Here is a 13,984-nt window from a genome sequence, read left to right as displayed (position 1 = left end):
AAGCGCCTCTGCTGGTGGAGGTGAAAAAAGAGAAAAAATAGCAATCACTGACCGGTGAACGGTCAGACGAGCTCCGTCCCCAACCGGCTGGTGAAAACATTGATCTCGCTTTGGATGACAGCCGTCCAGAGCGTACTGTAAAGGTTGGGACGGTTGCTTATGCTACTTTAGGTGCAAGCTTGCACCTTCTACTGAAAGAATTCAAAGACATTTTTGCCTTTGAAGTGGAAGAGATGCCAGGCGTCAGCCTGGATCTCGCTGTCCACAAACTCGCTGTGGACCCTAAGAAGAAGCCCATCCGGCAAAAGAAAAGAAACCACGGCGAGGAAAGAAGTCAGGCGGCAGCTGCTGAAGTCAAAAAGCTGCTAGACGCCAGGTTCATTCGGCCTTGTAATTTCCCCGACTGGGTTGCCAATGTGGTCCTTGTTAAGAAACCAAATGAGACCTGGCGCATGTGTGTTGATTACACAGATCTCAACAAGGCGTGTCCAAAGGACAGTTACCCGCTTCCAAAGATCGACAGTCTGGTCGACTCTACAACCGGTCACGCCTTGATGAGATTTATGGATGCCTATTCTGGCTTCCATCAGATACCCCTCTGGAAGAAAGATCAAGAGAAGACGGTCTTCGTCACTGATTTGGGGTTATTCTGTTATACTGTGATGCCGTTTGGCCTAAAAAATGCGCCTGCCACTTTCCAACGGATGATTAATACGGTCTTCATTAATCAAATTGGGAGGAATGTGGAGGCGTACATTAATGACATGATATTCAAATCCAAGAAACAGGCGGATCACCTTGCTGATCTCCGAGAAACGTTCACCACCCTCAGGCGGCATAAGGTCATGTTAAACCCCAAGAAATGCGTCTTTGGTGTTGAGTCTGGGAAGTTTCTCGGATTCCTGATTGATCAAAGGGGGATAGAGGCTAACCCCGAAAAGATACAGGCGGTGATTGACATGAATTCACCCCGTTCTGTCAAGGAAGTTCAGAGACTCACTGATTGCCTGGCCGCCTTGGGGAGATTCCTCAGCCGGTCAGGCGACAAATGCCTTTACTTCTTCCAAGCAATCAGGAAGAAGACCAGGTTTGAATGGGGAGACGATGCTGAGACGACGTTCCAGAAGTTATAAGAACACTTGCATTCTCTACCTAGGCTGGTCAGTCCTTTGCCTAGGGAGACATTGTATATGTATTTAGTCGTCTCAGATCATGCTCTCAGTGCCGTTCTCCTTGCTGAGCGAGACGGTGTTCAGCTCCCGGTTTACTTCATTAGCCATGTTCTCAAACATGCTGAACTCTGGTACCCCATGGTTTAAAATTTTGGCCTTTCTTTGTATATGGAATTCAAAAAACTGAAGCCTTACTTTCTGGCACATCCTGTGGTGATTTACACCGATCAGCCACTCAAGCGGCCAATGTCCACCTTGGAGTCAACCGGGAGAATGTTGAAATGGGCTATTGAAATGCAAAGTCTTGAAATCACTTACGAACCAAGAAAGGCAGTGAAAGGTCAGGCGTTTGCCGACTTCATTGTCGACTTCATTATTATTACAAATCATTGATATAGAAATATTGCTCAGCACATTATGCGATGCATGAAACAAAGAACATTGCTCAGGTCAAGAAGCTAAGAAAGTATACAACGTTTTTTCTGATGAATGTTGTCTTGAAAGATGATGAAGCATGCGCGATAGGGATACAAGATTTCATGATAAAGGGTTCCTAAGGGAAAGATGATATGGATATGTATGTGTGAAAGAAGTGTGTGAAAGTGATACTAAGGTGAGGCTGCAAAGGTTATGGTGATGGAAATATATGTGTGAAGAGTCAAAAATGATGACTCTTTAGGCTGGGTAAGCTAATGTGATGTGAGTTCAAGCCCCCAATTCTAGCTCTAAATGGGTAGTGATATAGAGATAAGCATTGGATATTCTTTGACTCGATCATGCATAGATATGAATATGAATGTGGCCGCACCTCAATGTGAGGTTGCCTACGTATCCGTTAGGAATCAAGCCGAACGTAGCTCTAACCGAACTTTGCACAAGTGTATGTACACCTCAAAGAGGTCTTTCAAGGGTTGTAATGTGGTTAAGTTGATGGTTTAAGAAAGAAAGAGGTAAAAGGCTCAAGACCCGAGAGAAGCCCCCAAGATGTGTAATTGTGAATTTGAAAATTTTGAATTTTGCAAGTTTATTTTCAACACATTTTTTTTTTTGCTTTGAACTTTTTTTTTCATTCTTTTGAATCAATGTAGGCAATCTCAGATCATGCGGTCCATCACTCACTTAGCATTCATGTTTCTCAGGCACGGTACCGAGCACTCGATGAGAGACGCAATTTGAGACGTGTTCATATCAAAGACATTGGAACACTTTCCTTTAGACATTGTTTTATTTTTGCTTTGCTACTTTTTTTTTTACTTGCTTTTTGAATGTTATACAATTAAATATCTTCAAATCCCAGGGTTGAGTGAATGTGGGTTGAATAAATGAAGGGCAAACGTTAGACGAGGCTCAAAGTGGTTGATGAAGAAATGGATATGTGATTGAGTGGTTAATGGGGAATGACAGGGTTGCAAAGGTGTCTCAAATCATTGGTGTACCTTGTGTTTAGTTCGGCAATTGATGATTTTTTTTTTATCACATGATCGAATGTAAGAAAGAGATGCTCATTTATGAAGAAGGTAAGAAATGTGACATATTGACACATGGATAAGGAGAACCTATGCTAGACTTTTTAGGGGGAAGGGTTTGAAACAAGACGAAGAAAACATGAAATCTTGGTGAGAAGCATGCATCGTGCATTGTCTTCATGGTTGTTTATGAGTAACTTCTTGCCGCCTGGTGAAAAAAAAAAGTTTCTTGTTGTTGATGTTTTGATTGGAAGGAAGGAAGGAGTGACGTTCCCCTTATTCTTCCAACTATTGCCTAGTGATTTTAGACTCAAGTACTTTGTAATGATGAACTCACTTAATGCATTCACTCAATACTCAGATTTAAAAGGAAGAGTGTAAGAAACAATTTTGAAATCTGATGGGAAAACTCCACTCATTCCTATTACGACGGAAAACGACGCATGCATGGTCCTAATATACGATCATAAACAATATAGTGCATTACTCAAAGAAAAGTGTGTGCAATGACTCAACATGTGTGATTAGATGAGTTTATTAAGACTCGTGGTATGATCGCATGGCTAGACATGAAGACGTTGTGAAAAACAAAGGACCCAATGACCAAATAGCACGGAAGACTAAAAGACAAACTAACTTGATTAATTTTGTCAAATTTTAATGTTTATGCTATTTACTAGGTGAAAACGGTCCATTGGCAATCGTTATTCATAATTAAGATCAACCACAATCAAAGACGAAGAACACATGTTAAGGTTAGCATAAAAATTGATCACAAGAAATTAGGAAGAGGACTAGAATTCTAGAAGAGTTAAGACTCATGGGTATAAAAAAATAAAAAAATAAAAATAAAATTCAATTATCCTATGTTATACGAGTTGACACGGATTAAAGGACTTGGCTAAGACTAGCTTGACACGATTATTTTTTTTTTTAAAAAAATAAAAATAAAATAAAAAAGGTAACGTTCAAAAGACACCTAAACTGGACAGGCTGTAGTATATTGGTTATAACTTTTGATCTGTGACTCTGATTAGGACGAAACCAGCTCCAAGTGAAAGATAAAACTTGGGGCTACAGATCCATAGGTTACACGACACGTAACTTTTTCTAGAACTCCGGCTATGACCAAAACAAGTTCTATGACTAAAAAAAACACGGGAATAAAAATCCGGGTCACTCAAAAAAAAAAATCTATGACTCTACTCTAAAAAAAATAAAAAGGGTTTGATAAAAAAAAATGCACATATAAGCACATCGTCACGAATGATGCAATGAAGTTCGCAACCTAAAGTCAAGATCTAAGTTCCACTATGGTCAAGCTTTTCGGTGTCAAAGGGTACCATGGTTAAGAGTTTGGGCGCGTTAGCAAGGCATCCTCCCTTGAGGATGTATGCCAACGGGCGGCTCTGCGAGTTCGTGATGAAATCGAACTCGACTCTATGGTTTGGGTGGATTTAAAAACTCGGATGAACCCTTATTGCCATGAGCATTTTTGGGTTGATAGAGCTTAAATCCCCCGGGCTAGCCACATACGTAGAACACGTACTATTGTGGCAAAATAGGTGACCTAAAATGCATATGCATATGTGAAAATGCTAATTAAATCGCAGGAATACAATTCAAGAATCTTTCAAGTCTCATCCACTCATCTCAATTAAATACCGATCACTCAAATCGATAAATAACCAAGAATCCTCCCTAGTGGAGTCGCCAAATTGTAGGCGTCATTCGATGTGCGCCTACGTTAAAAGCATGTTGTGAATATGCTTGGCACTCATAGGAAGTGGGAATTTACATAATACGATTAGGGACAAATAAAGTAGGGAGCCGCCAACAAGTTTTTTAAGGAACTTGTAAACCGTTCACGGATCATAAAAAGGCAACCACGATAAAGGGACAACGATAGGCAACAACGATTGACCCGTGAAGGTTACACCCCATTCATAATCCATGAGATTACTAACTCCATATGGTTCGGAACCACGAAAGGAGGATCGGGGATGATGGTACGAAGTGAGTCATGGAGTCACATTCGCTCGTATTGGTCTCTACTCGATTCTTATAGTGAAAAGTGATTCCTGCGATCTCAAAGGCATACAAACAAAAATATTCAATTTGCTCCAAACTATTATTAAGCTAAATTGGTTGAATATTAATGCAACATATAATTCTAAAATATCGTGATCACTTGATTTAACAACAAGATTAAAAAGGAACCTAAGCCGGTTGTCCAAATTATCTTACTAGGCGTGATTTTCAATTACATATTCCCTTTAACATGCAAAATAGTGATCATAAAAATAATAATAGAATAAACATTAATATTGGAAGCAATTTAACAATAAATTGTTAGTCAAATCAAATAATAATAATAACCCTAATCATGATACTAGCAATAAGAATAAAAATAAGAGTAATTAAGTGTTTAAATTACTCACTTTCCGCGTTTCCTTGAATTGCTACATCATGAATAAACTGTTAGTAACTTCAATAAAAATAAATCAAATGGAAATTAAATTAAATAAATGTAGAGTTAATTTGGTCCAAACCCTCAGTTATTTATACCTTTCACGCCTTGGTTTAAGTATAGAACTTCGGGTATTGTATGGACTCCTTGGAGTGCTTAATTAGGGAAAGAATGGTGAGAGAATAGGAATATAGATTTAAGGCTAAAGAGGAAGAAAAGAATTATTTGATGATAAATCTTGTTGATTATTTGAAAGGGGGTGATATGACCTCTATTTATAGAGAAAAAAGAAGGGTCGAAAAAACAAGATAAGATCCGAATTAAATCGGAATAAAACTCGATAGACTGCAGTTTTTGCGGTTTTTTGTTTTTATCATATCTTTTGATCCAGAAATCGAAATAAGATGAATAAGATATGGTTGGAAAGATCTTGAAGTATACTTTCTAACCCAATTAGAATCCGATTAAAACATTTTGTAGAACAAAAGATATATCCGAAATAGTGAGACGGTGTCAGTTTTGGATAGAGTTTGACATTTTATTCATATCTTTTCCGTTATAGCTCGGAATTGATATTATAATATATCATTGGAAAGATAATTTCAAGAGCTATCCAATCATATAAAATTCAGATAAAAAATATGAGGCACGAAATTCATATCTGTCTATCTTTGAACGTCTTTCAATTCGGATAAAATAGGACTTTAAAAAAGAGGAGTTTTATTCAATTTCGAACTCTTTAATCTTATCTTTTCAAAAAGGATAATTAAGATAGTTTAGAAACTTATAGAAGCTTCCAATTAATCCTAATTGGTTTAGGAATGGGATTAAATAATTTGGTCCCTCCACATGATCATTGGGTCGTAGGTAAGGTGGGCTTAGGTTCGGTTTGGGCTCAGTTTAATATTTTGGCCATAACTTATTCGTTATAACTCGGATTTGGGTTTATAATATATCGTTGAAAAGATCTTTTCAAGCCTCATACAACTATTTAATCATTGGACCCATATTATGGACCAAAATAAACTGGATCAAACGTTTTTATAAAAAGGACACGAAATGAATGATTTTAAAGGACACGAAATGAATTATTTTGGGTTTAAAGGCACGAAAAGAGGAAAATAAGTTATGGTTTGGGGAAATGGGCTAGGAATTGGGTTGGTTTATGAAATGGAAATATGGATTTAAGCACTCCAAAAATTAAATACTCAACCCGACTAATAATGGCGGTGAAAGGTTATTTATCATCGGGTTTGGTTTTGGGGAGACATTTTTAGGTGTCTACAGTGACCGATCGAAGTTTTTTTGTTTTTAAGTTGCACCAATTCTCCCGTTTGGGGCAAAAGAGTTGTGCAATGGCTATGTAATCTCTACCTAGACGGACAAACACCGTCTGGTTAGTGACTGGAACGCCTGTTGGTGTACGGCTGTGCACTTGGTTTGGGGCAATCACTACTGTGATTGATTGACTTACAAACCATCATGCTCTTTGCAGCATCAAACGTTCCCAAGTCAATCAATCAACTCCATCTGAAACCAACCACACAGCCGTCCAGGGGCAAGGACAGCCGGCTTTTGATAAGCTAGGCAAAAAATTGCCGCATGCTTTTGATAAGTTAGGCAAAAATCAGGCATATACGCAAAAAGGCAAAAAACAAAATCCAAACGCAAACGCAAAATGATTAAAACCGACTTAGTCGGTGCATTCATTAAAAGTCCACCCAACCAAACGGTTGTAGTGGATCAAAATGTTAGCCGGACCCCGTCCGGGAAAAGAGAAATTGTTGATTAACCCGGCTCCTCAGCTGGTAAAATACAAGGATACTCGGCACGCAGGCCGGAAAAGCAAGTTTTTGGCATACTGCCGCAGATAAACAAAATAAAAAATAAAAAGGTTGGCATACTGCCGCTGAAATTACTTCTGGCCCGCAGGCGGCTCCTCCTGGTCCTCTTCCTCATCATCTGATGGAATCTCATGCGCTTCACCAGGACCGGGTAGCTCAAGCGCGGGAAGCTCAGTGTTGGCGTTGGCCCAGGCGTCGAAGGACTTAGGCTCTGGCTCACCTTTCTCCCTCAAGTACACCACGTCTTCGGCGTACCTGTGAGCCAGTGCTTGGACGCCATACTCCTTGTCTGGGTACAAGGCAGCCCAGGCGATCTTCATTCTGGCATAGTTGTCAGCATCGCTTTCAGCAACCAGGCGGTTTTGCTCTGCCTCGAGAGTTGCTGCAAAGTTTATCTGAGCCTGGGCAGCCTCCTTCTCCAGCTTCTGAACCTTGGTTTTCAAGTTGGTGTTCTCTTCAGAAACACCTTGGAGTGTGCTAAGGTCCGCCTGGGCCTTCTTGAGCGCCTCATCAGCTTTCTTGAGGCCCTCATCCGCCTGCTTCTGAGCCTCCTCCGCCTTCTTCTGAGCCGTCTCTGCGTCGCCCACCCGCTGGTTGGCCGTCTTCAGATCCGCCTCCAGCTTCTGAATTTTCGACGCTTGTGTCATGATGATTGCTTTAGTTTCAAGTTCATTTACGATAGTGAAGTATAAAGCAACATTATCAGCGTCTGTGGCAGACTTCTTGGCCCTTTTTACCTCTTCCCGTTTGCGGGTATAAGGACGCTTGAGCCCGTCTACCCGTAGCAGAGCCTGCAAAAGCAAATCAAGTTAGTATTGCAGGAGGAATAAAGCACTTAGGAAAATGTTTCAAGTATCTTACCTCAGCCAGAAGGGGCAAGATCCGTTCCAGGTTGAACGTCTCTATCCCAGGGATAGCGTCCTTGTCCTTCCTGCTCACCGCCTCCAGCATGGCTTTAGCATGCCTCTGGACGTCTGGCCAGGGAGGAGATTGATCTGCACCATAATCAATAGGTGATGAGTGCGAAATTAAGGCAGCACCTATCTGTTGCCGACCGTCTGAGGATGACGTCTGTTGGGAGTGGGATTTCACTCGCAAAGGCCACCCCAGCTCAGGCGGGGATTCAAATGGGTTCTTACCCTCAGAGCCGGCCAAGCGAGAGACCCGCTTGCAGGCGTGGTGAACCCCCGGTTGCTGATAGGGGGTTGGCGAGGTCGAGGCCCAGACTGCCGCCTACCCTCTCATTTCGCCCCCCTATCCGCATCTGATTTTTCCCGGCTGAGGCGCCAGGAGTCATGGCGGAGTTGGAATTTTTGGTCTTGTTGGGGGTGGAGGCGGATTCCTCCCTGGCCCGTTTGAGATCTTTCTCAAACGTCTTCCCTACCTCTCCTCCCTGTGAAAATAACCAAGTTAAAGTTAGCATCCGGAGAAAGTAAACTTTGAGGCCAACCTAAGAGAGAGTCAGGCGTTTTTACCTTGGCCCTGACCGCGGCCGCCTGTTTTTTCGCAAGCTCCTTGCGGATGGTGGCAGAGGACCGCTTGGGTGTCTTCTCAGTCGGCAACATGTTCAGAGCTTCTTCTGCAAAAAAGAAAAAAGTTGATCAATATATCATCAAGCAATTTTGATACAAAAGTACTATAGGCGGATGTGAACTCAGACGCATACGTTTGGTAAACATGTTTCCTAGCCCGCAGGCGGCTAAGAAACACTCATCCCTGAGCCAGGCGCTCTTAGGGATCCAGTTCTTAGGGACTTTTATTGTCTCCCCGGTTGACAAGGTTGCGTCTGTGAGGCCAAAAAATTCTGTCACAATTAATTTGTCGAAGTCCTCATCCGGGATCCAGGGAAGACAGCACTTCCGGCCCATCAGTTCGGGCTTCTTATTGTATTGGCGGAACTCATAATTCTCCCGCCTGCTGGGAGCCGTCAGCAAGTAGAACCTGTGCTTCCAGCCATCAAATTTCGAGACCTTGTCTAAGGTCATCATGTATTGGGGAAACGTGGTTAAAGTGTACCACGCCCTCCAGCCGCCTGGGCTTCGGCTAAGATAATGCATCTTAGCAAAAGCCTCCCAGCCGGGATGGAGCCCCTGGAATTCGCAGGCGACAACATACCCCAAGATGTTTGCCCAAGAATTGGGGGTAAGTTGCCAGACTCCGAGGCCGTAGCCTCTCAAGATTGCCTTCACCGCCTGGTGAAGGGGAAAGCGAAGACCGGCCTTGAACGCCGCCTCATAACAGCCGAAGTAGTTGTTGGCGTTCTGTTGATCGTCTTCCCAGGCGATGGTGTCGTTCTCAGGCGGCACTCTGATTTTGTACCCGTCTCCTAACGGGTGCATTTGTTTAAATCTTTCTAGGTTGTCCTCCATGTGACCTCTGTCTTTGGATGAGACGTGGATTTTGAAAGGGTCGTCCTTCTCACTCCACTTCTTCCTCTCCTCCTCCTCGCTATCCTCAAGCGGTGGCAAGTCGTCACTGCTCTCAGAAGTGGAGGCGGAGCTGTCGCTCTCCGTCTCCTCCTCATTTTGTGATAAAGGAGCTGAGACGGCTTCATCGCCGTCTTGGTCGCATTCTTCCAAAAAGGAATCTGCGGGAGTTGAAGGGGCACGCGGAGGGGATCTCTCCAGAGCCGTCTGGTTTCTCTGACCAGACGCTTCTCCCTCAGGCGTTTGGTCGCCTGAGCCCTTGCTTCTGTAATCCGGATCGAGGGTCGTCTGCATAGTCCGAGCCATTGTGTCCTGCACAGACACATAAATGGTCGAAATCCAAGCAAAAGGGTGGTCCCAACACCCCGAGATGGCACTCCCAGTCCTAGACTCATCCGTCCTCGGTGACCGGCTGGATTCTAACCTAGGCTGTGCCGTGTGTGTTGGTGATGCATCCATTTATTACAAGAAATATGTACAAGCGGTGAAACATGAGAAAGAGCTGAGAGAGGCAGAGACGGTACCTTTAGATTTGATATCTGAAGATAGGCGGGTCCGGCTAGGTTGACGAGAACGAGTTTTCTTACTTGCACTTGACTCAGACGGATGACTTCTACTCTCTCAAAGTTGCTCTCTTGAAAATTTTTTGTAAACGTACAAAATTATGAGGGTAAACGACTATATATAGAGGGTAAATGCGGGGGCATCCTCGTAATTTACTCATAAGGTGAACGGTTACTTTTTTGGCGGTGAAATTACCACCAACCGGAGCGTGACACATGTCACAGATGCCACGTGGCGTGCCACGTCACATCTGTGAGGGGCAAATGTTTAGGGTAATTTTACCCCGCCACGTGGTCCAATCAGAGGACGACATGTGTCAGCCCAAGGATGGCCCAAAGCGGACCTATCCCAGCTTGACACGTGTTACTCCAGAAACCTGGGAGGAAATCGCGGCCTTCAGGCCCAAATCCCGAGAAAGCCGCAATGCGGCGCAACCCACCAAGGGTTCAGTGACCTAATCAAGGGCACAAATCCCGAGGACCCTATAAAAGGGAGATTCTCCTCTTTTGGAGGGCACGTTTTACCACGATTTACCATTTATTACAAATTGTCCCTGTGATAGAGACATCTGAGCTTGGAATCCGAGCAGATACCCACCTAGATTTCCGCACCTTTTTCTCTTCCTTCAAGTTACTAACTTGTTCGTCGGTGGCGGAGCACCACCCAACCGTGTCTCCGTTTGTTTTGCAGGTACTGGCCGCACCGGATCAGTCTTCGTGTTGTAACTCTCCCGAGGGACAAAAATACCCAAAACATCAGCCAACAAAAAAAACTATCAAAATTTATATATATATATATATATATATATATATATATATATATATATATATATATATATATATATATATATATATACATACATACAGCTAAAATAATATATTAGCCAACACGAAAATTATATAAGTCAACAAATGAAACATGTCAACTAACACATAAAACATATAAGCCAATAAGTAAAACATATCAGCCAAGCCAGACGCACGAAAATTTTGCGGGCATCCGCACGCAATAGCTTCTCAAACTTATATTATCTTAACTTAGTGTTTTTTTAATAGTAAAATTAATTGATTAATAAAAAGTCATAGGACATCAAAGTAAAATACATATATTGAATTAAATGAAAATTTCCTTCATAAAAGCTACAATCATCAAGCAGATTTTGCAATGTGGAACATCTTCCACTTATATCGCTGAAATATACAGCCTTAAGTGTAGATTCCTGAATCAAAAACACTTAGGGCATGTTCACTTCGGTTTTATTTCAGTTCAGTTTCAATCAGTTCACTTCAATCCATTCCTAATTTCATTCTCTGATAAACAATTCATTTCTCTTCAGTTCAATTCAACTCTAATCAGTTCAGTTCAGTTCCATACAGCTCAATTCAGTAAATCAGAATAACCTTTAGTACTAGGGGTGTCCATTATTTGGATTAAAACCAAAATCTAATCTAATCCAAACCGAATTATCAATTCGGATCGGATCCGAAATTTAAATCAAAAAAAAAAAAAAAGATTTTCGGATTGACCCTAATTGGATCCAATCCAAACCGAAAACCGAATTGTAAAATTAAGCTTGCATAAATATGTATTTCTTTAATTTTTGAAGTTTAGCTCAAATAGTTACTACTACAAAAAAATATATTAGGGAGACTTTGTATTAATTAATTAATGACTTGATGTTGAACTATTTATTTTAATAATGATTTTGAAAACTTGTAATAATATTAAAGCTTTATTTTTATAATAGTATTAGGCGCAAAAATATATTGTATTATAATTCGGATTTTCGGGTCGGATTCAAATAATTGAATTTTAATTCGGATCTTTACTCGGACGCTTTTGTTGGGATTGCAAAATGCGACGGTGTAGCAGATGAGTTAAGTTAATGGTAATGCCAACTAAGAAAAAAACCATATTTGTTGGAAGACAATGTGATCTGCCAACTTTATTAAGATAACATAATACTTTTGAAGACAAAGTTGTCGGCTAGGGGATTTAAGTTTGTATACCAACCTGTACTAAAAAGTACACCTAACTTACCATGAATTCTATTAATATGAATACATTTACAACTCATTTCCAGTTGAGTTTCCTTTGGCAGCACATAGTCACATACTGAGATTATGGGATAGATCACAACTTAACATCAAGTTCTTTGAATAAATACACTTTTTATAAATGCATGTCTTTTACTAAGATGGATCAAACATACAAGTATATATATTAAGAATACTTTCATGGGATACCCTAGATTGAGATGGTAGGTGTTCGAGACATGTTTGTTTCGGTTTATAGCAACTCTTGGGTCATTCAAGTCGAGGCGAGTCAAATCAATTTATCTTTTAGATCGAGTTTAGGTTCAAGATAGGGCAAGTTAAATCAATTGCCCTTTCAAAACCAGACCAAGTGCAAGTTGAGTCTAGCTTAGATCGGGTTTAGTTAGTGTTACTGGTTAGGTTTAGGGCAGTTGTAAGGTTAGTAATGATGATTTGAGCCCAAAACTTATTGATGATTTTTTTTAAAACAAAAACTTATTGACGAGTTAGGTTACCATCAAATGTGTTTCTTGGATTTTGGTGAATTTCAAACCAGGGTAAAGTCAAATTTATATATTACGTTTTTTTATACATATAATTCAACCATGTATTATCATATACTAATATACTCTTGTATTATTTAGTGCCCGACTGCCTATGCAGCTTTGCTAACACACGAGACATAGATAATGTAAGAATTCATAAAGAGTTGTACATACAACAATTATTAAATTTTGAAAAATATTTTTTGTAGGATCAATATGCACTCGTATTAATGTTGTCACTAAATTTTCACCTAAAGAATGAGATTTCAAATTTTATGCACTTAAAGAACGAGACAAATTTTACACTCATAAAAGACTCCATATATATATATTCACCCATCCATATATTAAAACATATACACAATACAAAATCACAAATTAAAATAATAAATTGCATGTAACAAAAGGAAAGAAAAAAGTACAAACGTAATTCATGATAATTTACCAAATTAATGATTTAGGGTCTATTCAGATTTACTGAAAATAACTGAACTTATTGGGGCTGAACTGAACTGGATAGAGTTGAAATGAATTGTTTATGAGAGAAGGAAATTCCAAAATTAGGAACTAAACTAAATTGAACTAAACTGAAATTAAGCTAAACTGAAATTGAGCTGAACAGAATAGGCATTACTAAGAGCAATGTCAACAATGATCATTTTTTTCCTCATGAGGAAATTTGATCATTTTGGACATCACAATAATGAGGAAATTGGTTTTTCCTCACCACTTGCTACTTATTTAATTTTTTTGCATGCTTGCTATGTTTTTATAATGTGAACTAGTTTAGCACCCGGGTGATGCCTCGCATTTTGTTTAAATACAAAATGAAAAAATTACTTTGAGTTTAAATAATAGGGTAATGCTATATAAATGCAGCCTTAAGGGTTAGGGTTGCATATAAGCATTTAATATACTTCATTTTTTAGTATTAAAATAGAAATTTATCGACAATACACGAGTAAATCGGCATAATAAATGTTTACTTACTGTCAATTCTTTCCTAAATAATATATTAGAACCAATACCTTAAGTTTAAATAATAATATTAAAAATAGTGAAATTAGTTGGGGATAGAAAGAGAAATTCAGTAGTATTGGTTTTACAATTAAGTAGGGAACTACGTATAATGCTTAAAAACTTTTAGAATCCTTAAAGAAAAGTTACAATTCATATATGAATGTTACAGAGTAATTAAGTAATAAAGTGACATAATTGTAGAATAGTGGTAATGAAAAGTTGGGAATTTCAAGGGAAGTAATGGTTTAAATCGAATCCAAATATTAATGTGTTGTCATGTTATCATATACGTGGCGCTATGTCAAAAATTTTATGATGACAAAGTTTGACACATGTCGTGAACATGTTAATGCGTTGAGTTTTAATGATATTATAGATTATAGATATAGTGATTTATAAGAGAGGGAGAGAATGTTTGTGGGGTATAGGACTTTTTTTTAA

General features: G+C 39.8%; 1 protein-coding gene across 1 annotated transcript; it reads right to left on the bottom strand.

The window, feature by feature from the left end:
• Nucleotides 1-7,023: 7,023 nt before the first annotated feature.
• LOC110733764 (unconventional myosin-XVIIIa-like) lies at nucleotides 7,024-9,684 on the bottom strand. Its single transcript, XM_021913853.1, has 4 exons — nucleotides 9,375-9,684; nucleotides 8,428-8,531; nucleotides 8,190-8,345; nucleotides 7,024-7,743 (listed from the first exon to the last, which is right to left on the bottom strand). Exons 1-4 carry the CDS (start codon nucleotides 9,682-9,684, stop codon nucleotides 7,024-7,026), a joined length of 1,290 nt encoding a protein of 429 aa, XP_021769545.1.
• Between the last annotated feature and the right edge of the window lie 4,300 nt (nucleotides 9,685-13,984).

This window comes from Chenopodium quinoa, unplaced genomic scaffold, assembly GCF_001683475.1.
Source record: "Chenopodium quinoa cultivar QQ74 unplaced genomic scaffold, ASM168347v1, whole genome shotgun sequence".
Taxonomy (NCBI): Eukaryota; Viridiplantae; Streptophyta; class Magnoliopsida; order Caryophyllales; family Amaranthaceae; genus Chenopodium; species Chenopodium quinoa.
Note: the sequence above shows the minus strand (reverse complement) of the source record. Positions and strands in the feature narration are given on the sequence as shown.

Bases quoted from the DNA above. Each gene is read 5' to 3' on its own strand.
- LOC110733764 (XM_021913853.1), bottom strand. From the start codon at position 9,684: ATGGCTCGGACTATGCAGACGACCCTCGATCCGGATTACAGAAGCAAG. The intron at 8,532-9,374 runs GTGAGAAGGACG...TCTTTTTTGCAG, and splicing joins GGAGGAGAGGAAGAAGTGGA to AAGAAGCTCTGAACATGTTG. The intron at 7,744-8,189 runs GTAGGCGGCAGT...TTGCTTTTGCAG, and splicing joins TAGGGGGGCGAAATGAGAGG to GCTCTGCTACGGGTAGACGG.